The 7,995-nt window shown below is 40.4% G+C and overlaps 1 protein-coding gene across 1 annotated transcript; it reads right to left on the reverse strand.

Annotated features, from left to right (window-relative positions):
• Positions 1–2,828: 2,828 nt before the first annotated feature.
• Positions 2,829–7,188, reverse strand: LOC134612287 (homeobox protein TGIF1-like). The gene is made up of 3 exons (XM_063456626.1): positions 7,125–7,188; positions 4,373–4,554; positions 2,829–3,218 (listed from the first exon to the last, which is right to left on the reverse strand). Exons 1-3 carry the CDS (start codon positions 7,186–7,188, stop codon positions 2,829–2,831), a joined length of 636 nt encoding a protein of 211 aa, XP_063312696.1.
• Positions 7,189–7,995: the final 807 nt, after the last annotated feature.

The following is a 7,995-nucleotide window of genomic DNA, read 5'->3' on the forward strand; positions in this document are numbered from 1 at the left end:
GCAGCAGAATCTTGCCCTGGGCCCATTTACTATTAAAGTCTGCAACTGTACTTTGTATCACCCTCAAATGCTGCTTTTATTATACTGGATTGCAGCATGGAGCATACAGCTGTATCCCGTCGTAACACTGAGTGCATCATTGGACCCCACACTTGGGGGACGTGTTACTATAGATGGTGCTATACTGGCGCTGTATTAAAAGAGGCACTGTTATAGCTTCTACGTAATGAAGCAAATTAGAAGTCAATAGTTTAAAACTGATTGCGCCAAAAAATCAAAGAAAAGTAACCTGAGATTTGGTAAGATATAGGCTGGAAATTGGTATTATCCCATACCTCAGTAATAACATATTGGAAGCTGAATTTGTGTACATGTAGCTGTCTAAGAAAGCAATAAGTGGCAGCATTTATGAGGAAATTAAATAATTTAACAAGGATTGGTACACTTGGCTATCGTAAGTTTTCAGGTACATCCTGGAGTGTAGATATTGTTTCCCCAGGTGAGTGGTAATATTATTGAGCTTGGTAGGATGAAAGTTAAATAAAGCTTGCACTTGTAGCAGATCCTAAAGATACTGTAGATGGAGCACTAGCCACCGAGATATCTCAGCAGCCGCGGTATAATGAACACTTTTAACAAAACGTAAGATTTAATATTTCAGAAGACAGTCCGGGTAATAGAAGGCAGCATAATCCAGTTTTAAAGGTAATAATAATCCAGGAATTTGTTTCGTTTTTTTTTATAAATCAATGTCCCGCATATCATGTTATAAGAAGCAGTGTTGAAAAGAAGTTGAAAGTGTATAATTTATGACGTACCTTAACAGGAAACCAAAAAAAAAAAAAAAAATGTCAATTCCGCATGGTGGTCTGGATCCATCTTGGTAACGAAGCTGGTACATTCTCTGGAACCCACAGCAACCAGTATATTAGCTGGTAACATTGCAGATGATTAGCAACAGGTTATTAAAAAATATAGAATGAATCAAAACTGTATTAAGAAAATCCAGGGAACCAGAAATCCACCGTCAGGGTCAGTGGGAGTTCTGATTGATAGAAGCCAGTATTGAACAGAGCAAGTGCTACAAAATTGCTCATTCAATATTGTGTTCCTGCTTCTGCAGTGACCCTTTAAGCAGAGTCGATATAGAGTCTGCAGAATTCACAGAGTTCCAATGAATGGCTAGAGAGCAAGCAGGAACGGGCAACGAAATCCATAAACCAAAGCAAGAGTCAGGGCTGGCAAAGTTCTCCATGCCCTCTGCTGCAGTTATGGATAGTGTCAAACAGGTCTAATAAGTAGTTTGGCAGTGCTGTAACACATACATAAAACTGTATGCAAAGTCATGGAGCTGTGTGATTGAAGGCTGTGTACAAACTGCAACTAACCGGAGCAATCCGGTCTAATTAATGAAAGCTGAGAATGCTTCAGTTGGAGATCAGAGACTTATTGCAAAGCAGGAAGAATGTCACAAGATCCTCCAATGGTCAATAGCCCACAGCATTTTCATTCTTGTAGAATAGATGTCTGTTGACCAACTCCCCCCAGTGGCCAAGAAGGTGAAGGCAAGCTAATTATTTGGGATTGTTTTATAGCAGAGAAATTGCAGATTTAAGGCTAACTTATTATTATCGCTATTTATATAGCACCAACAAATTCCATAGTGCTTTACAATATTATAATACTAAGTTAGAAGAAGAGAAGAGAAGAGGAAATAAACAGAAAAGCTTAAAGAAAATTGAGTGAGAGGGAAAATGGTGTGAAAGAATGGGGACAGACTTTATAAGAGACAAATGACTATGGGAAATAGAGTATAAGATATGTATGAATGTTTAGCAATGTGTGTGATTAGTATTTTTTACATTATAGGTCTGTGTATAGGTTTCGGGAAAACAAAAGCAGAGTTTCCCCCAACGTTTTAAGTAATTTTTTAAATGTTATTATTCTGCACAGTGTTCTCCTGCAAAGCGAAAGTGTAGTTTTCTGAACTGTGGCCAGTTCCAATAACGTAACAATGAATAACCAAAAAATCCCACATAGATTTATATATACAGATATTACAAGTAACAGGAGGAATACATTTAAATAAATAATGTATAGTGTAAAAATATTTATATAACTGAACATTGATTTTATTATAAAATAATTGAGGAAATAAAAGCCCCATAAATGTAAACAAAGTTGACATGGAAGCGGTTCACTAAAAACTAAACTGCGGTAAATTGAAAATGCAAAATAAAAAATGTAGTCTAAAATAACTAGCGTGTAATCAGAGACGTAGCGAGAAACCACAGGGCCCCGGTGCAAAAAATTGCCCTAGATCCCCCCTCCATACGTCCCCTCCCCCACACATGCAGACAAACAGAAACACATGCAGACACACTAGATGTCGTGCTGTTGAAGTGCCGCAGTGCAGAACGGGCCCCCTGGAAATTCATTGGCATCGGGTAGCCCTAACAGCATGGGCCACCCACTGGGCCCCTTCAATGCAGCGGGCCAGGGCCATGTTACTTAGCCAGCGGGCACCGCAATCACAGGGCGGCCGGGCCCCCTGGGGTGACGGGCCCTGTTGCAGCTGCAACCCCTGCAACCGCGATAGTTCTGCCACTGCATGTAATTTGGAATTCAATTTTCAATTCAGTGCTTATTTATCTACTCATAATGGTGGGATTTATTCAATAAAGTTCGTTAGAACATGTATAGGGGTCTAGGAACAGGAAACCAGTCCAGCAAAAGTGGGTTAATTTTATTTGTGAAAAGGCTGTCTGAAATTTAGCCGCATCTGCCTCCATTTCTTCCTTTCTTTGGCATGCCACCTCAGCCAGGATTTACAACCTGCTCATTTGTTCCACTAGTTCAGTCTCTTGGGCTGCATCAAGCACCGGTGGTGTGCTTACAACCTCCGCAGGATGGCCCTGGACTGGTTGAAATGTCAACTGGCCACCTTCTTCTGTCGTGCCTTGCTGGTGATCATGGCAAATCCTGGATAGCAGAGCAAGGGTTGGGAATACTGTATAGGACACTGGCACTGCAGCAATAATGTTCGTGGGGGGAGGAGGAGGCGGTTCCACCCTTAATTTTAATTTTGGGTTGTGTGGAGGAATCATCTTTTTCTTGTTTCGCTTTTGTATTGAGCCAGACAAACTTGGCCCAAGGTCTCTTTTTGATACAATTTTGTGTTGTGTTCTCCTTCTGGCATTTATTAGCCAGTTAGATATCTGTAAACAGAGAATTGATAGACATGTCAGTGAGAATAGAAATACAAATCATATTTCCTTCCAAAATATACTCACAGTAAACGTCACCTGTCCATTAAGGCACTTAAAAACCCCAGGAACGTTGACTCCCTTTCATTCTCTACCATGACTAGCAGAAAAGGGATTTGTGTTAAAGACAACCCATCCCCTGCTCCTTATCTAAAAACACAGAATAGAGAAGTATTGTGTATTTGGTTTTAGGTAAGCACAGGTTCTTGCTGCTCTTATAAGGATATGGACCATAAAGATATACACAGACATTTAGTTGTGCCCTAAAACCAGAAATGCTAACACATTAAATTAAATGTGGAGCTAGTGATAGGTTATTTTTTTCATTCTAACTGTAATAGACATACTCATAACCAGATAACTTCCAAAAAACATTCTAACATAATGTACTAGACCCACTAAACGAGGTGTCCATACGTAGGTACATTGTTACATAGCTAAAAAGAGACAGGCGCCCATCAAGTTCAGCCTTTCTCACATTTGATTTTTGCTGTTGATCCAAAAGAAGACAAAAAAAAAAACTACAACAAACTAGAAGGTACAACAAACTAGAAGGTACTACTGTCATTCCAATTATTAAACTGTTACTAGATGGACTTGCATTATCCTTTTGAGGGTGGGGGTGCAGGTGATTTTGTGAAATGATTTGATACAGTTGATCTGAGAAAGGTCCCCTAATGAGGACGATCCACAAAATGTTTGATCAGGACCCAGTTTGTGCTAAAAAAATAGGGTCTCTCTCAACGTTGCAGGTCAACCAAAACCCCAAATCATCCCCAGTCTATTAGTCATAATTGCAAAAGGACATTAAAATGATTTATAAAATGTCTTCTCCATACAAGTAGACTTAATATAGTTTGAAACACTGAGGGGGTTAGGAGACCCTGGACATGGAGTAGTAATCGCCACTGTAGGGAAAGATTCTAAACCTGCGCATTTATAGGGTTATTCACTAAAGGGAGGTTCAAATTTAGGTAAAAGTATCCAAACATGAAGCCTTTCAGTTGAAATTCACTTTTGAATACATTTTTAATTCTCACTTTAGTGAACCATTGTTAGAAATTCAGATCAATCACCATGGAAACACGATATGTTTGGTCACTTACTTGAGTGTGTGTTAGACCTGTTGCCTCAGCAAGTTCTACATTATCGTTGACATTTGGGTGAGGATGTCTACAAAGCCAGTTGTTTAAAATCGTAAGCGCATGTTGTGGCAGATTCCTGCGAATTCTTCGTTCACCATTTACTACTAAATTTTGTATGTTGCAAATGGCGGCATTCAGGGATTCTGAAATATTGGAAGAGAAGTTGTTGGGAAATTCACAGTAATGATGAGGATTTTGTAGGTTTAAAGGGATGCTATAGTCACCAGAACAACTACAGCTTAATGCAGTTCTGGTGAGTAAAGTCTGTTCCTGCAGGCATTTTAATGTAAAATCTGCCTTTTAGAGGGGTCGCTTGCCACTGCACAATGGGTGGAACAACTGGCCCAAGCCATATACTCCTGTCCAACCAGTACATGCACTTGAAGCTCCATATCACATTCTTCCACACAGTCAGGTATCTCATCCCCTATCACATACTGCCACCCGGCATCCTGTCTTGCCATTTGTAAACCCCTACCCACCAAGTCACATAACACATCCCAATTCTCCCGCCATTCATAGAAACATAGAATGTGACGGCAGATAAGAACCATTCGGCCCCTCTAGTCTGCTCAATTTTCTAAATAGTTTCATTAGTCCCTGGCCTTATCTTAAGTCTACAATAGCCTTATGCCTATCCCACGCATGCTTAAACTCCTTCACTGTTTTAACCTCTACCACTTCAGCTGGAAGGCTAGTCCATGCATCCACTTCCCTCTCAGTAAGGCAATACTTCCTGAAATTATTTTTAAACCTTTGCCCCTCTAATTTAAAGCTATGTCCTCTTGTTGTGATAGTTTTTCTTCTTTTAAATATAGTCTCCTTCTTTACTGTGTTGATTCCCTTTATGTATATTTAATGCAATTTTAAGTGTATTTTAATATTAATAAAAAAATATACATATTAATATTAAAATACACTTCGAATGATAGTCTGTGTATATAAAAGTACTTACCGTATATACTCGAGTATAAGCAGAGTTTTTCAGCACATTTTTTGTGCTGAAAAACCCCAACTCGGCTTATACTCGAGCCAGAGTCTGTATTATGGCAATTTGCATAATACAGACTGGGGGAGAGGGGAGCTGGCAGAGCTGTACTTACCTTTCCTGCAGCTCCTGTCAGTTCTCTCCTCCTCCGCGCCGTCCGTTCAGCACCTCGGTCAGCTCCCAGTGTAAGTCTCGCGAGAGCCGCGGCTGACAGAGGGAGCTGCACAGACCGCGCGGAGGAGGAGGGAGCTGACAGGAGCTGCAGGAAAGGTAAGTACAGCTCTGCCAGCCCCCCTCTCCCCCCCACTGAACTACCAATGACACTGGACCACCAGGGAAGGAGCCCCCCTCCCTGCTATGTATCAAGCAGGGAGGGGGGACAAAAAAATATAATAAAAAATAATAATAATAATTAAATAATAATACAAAAAAATAATAATAATATAAAAAAATAATAATTAATTATATATTAAATGCCCACCCCCACCAACACATACACAAACACACACACTGCATCACACACACTCACACTTCATTCATATACACACACTGCACTCACACACACTGCATTCATACACACACTGCATTCACACACACTGCACTCATACACACACACACTGCATTCATTATATACACACACTGGAAATAAATATTCAATTAATATATACGCACACACACTGCACTCATACACATACACACACACACTGCACTCATACACGCACTGCACTCACACACTGCATTCATACACGCACTGCACTCATACGCACACACTGCATTCATTATATACACACACTGTAAATAAATATTCAATTTTATTTAGAAATTTACCAGTAGCTGCTGCATTTCCCACCCTAGTCAATAAGTTTTCCCAGTTTTTTGGGGTAAAATTAGGGGCCTCGGCTTATATTCGGGTCGGCTTATACTCGAGTATATACGGTAAGTACTTTTATGTGAGTTTATAAACTGTTCAAAACTTTCAAAAACGTTTTTACAGGCATATTGGGGACTGCCTGACATCCCAGCAGTCCCCGTGCAGGCAGAGCTGCTGACAGACATTCTGGAAAAGTGATAGCGGGGATCCCGCCATCACACGGCCCGGGAGGGTCGAATCAGCCGGAGGGGGACTGTCTGGGTTGTCAAGCAGTCTCCAGGATTGTGACCGCGGGGGAACGGCAGGGACCCGGTAAGTACTAAGGACTGCGGAGATGTTTCATGCCAACTGCCGGCGTTTACGCCTGCTGTCCTTAAGGGGTTAAAGAAACCATTGGGAGTTTTACTTTTTAACCTCTATCATCTATTTACACACTGCATGTTACTTTATGCTGTATTGGTATGATACTCTGATACTCCAATTTGGGTCTTGCAAAGTAGGATGTACGTGATCAACCTTATGGAGAGAGAAAGAGAGTGTGTATAATTTTTTAAATAAAATATATTTTGTATGTGTGTGTGAGAAACAATTACATTAAAATTGCATAGAGGTAGCATAATAACATTTGCAAAATATAATATAGAGCAGAGAAAACATTTCCCCTGGGCTAAAGTTCTGCATGTAAATGTTGTGAAGTTACAGATTAAGTGTAATAAGGCTTACCCTACTCAGCCAGACACCTCAGGCCTCCTAGCTAGCCATCTCCCCGTCCCCCTTACTGCTCTGTGTTTCCAATCAGCCATATCTGACTCCCATATTACCATTCCTGTCTTGCCTCCACTTGCAAGGCTTACCTCCATAGCCATTCATCTCAGACCCCCTGCCTCCATAACCATCAAGCTCTGGCCTTTTCTTCATTTCACACACAACCTCCCTTGCGATGTGTTACATTTTTTTTATTTTTTTTAATACAGTTTTCCTTTAAAGTCTTGAAAATAAAAGCTGTTCTGTGATATCCTGATATCCTCTTTGTGTATTATTTTGTAAGGTCTACATAAAATAAATGCCTGTTTTCTTGTGGCTTACCATTGCTCTCCGGGGTGTGGCCATCATAAAATCCTCTCTGGTCAAAAGCGCCAAGGACTCAAAGATGGCTGCCGCCGCAGGGCAAGGGTAACCAAGAAAAGGTGTTTACTTATATGTATAAACTACAAATAAATACACAAGATTAATATATACACGCTTTTAATACTAAAATTTTAATTTAATTAGAATTTTCATGCAATGCCTCATGCCTTGCATACAATATCCCTATTAGCCATGATATATGTTACGTGTAATTAGGGTATGTTGAAAGTAGCCAAGGGCTGGCTGACTTGTATATATCATTGCAGAAACACTGTCTCTACCATGAATCTCGTAGTGCAAATAATGTCTCTCTCCATTGTAGGAATCCTGACTCTCACTCCTCTGATCGGGAGTTCTAGTAGCCCAATGGGCATCTATCCAGTCTGCATTCTACTAGTTTCCTCAACAAATACCTTACAAATCCTAATATAAGTACCAAGGCACGTCAGCATCTCAACTACTGCCTATAATAAGTGTTCTTATGTGCTATATTTTACAACTTGAGAAAAGTGTTGTAAGTTGAGGGGTACAGCATACCATGTACTTAAAGGGACACTATAGTCACTCATTGAAGTGGTCTGGGTGGAGTGTCCCAGT

This window comes from Pelobates fuscus, chromosome 5 (assembly GCF_036172605.1).
Source record: "Pelobates fuscus isolate aPelFus1 chromosome 5, aPelFus1.pri, whole genome shotgun sequence".
In the NCBI taxonomy this organism is placed as follows: domain Eukaryota; kingdom Metazoa; phylum Chordata; class Amphibia; order Anura; family Pelobatidae; genus Pelobates; species Pelobates fuscus.

Coding starts and splice junctions, on each gene's coding strand:
- LOC134612287 (XM_063456626.1), bottom strand. CDS start 7,188: ATGAAGAAAAGGCCAGAGCTTGATGGTTATGGAGGCAGGGGGTCTGAG. Junction 4,555..7,124: donor TGAGATGAATGGCTATGGAG/GTAAGCCTTGCA, acceptor CCAATATTTCAG/AATCCCTGAATGCCGCCATT. Junction 3,219..4,372: donor CAGGTCTAACACACACTCAA/GTAAGTGACCAA, acceptor CTCTGTTTACAG/ATATCTAACTGGCTAATAAA.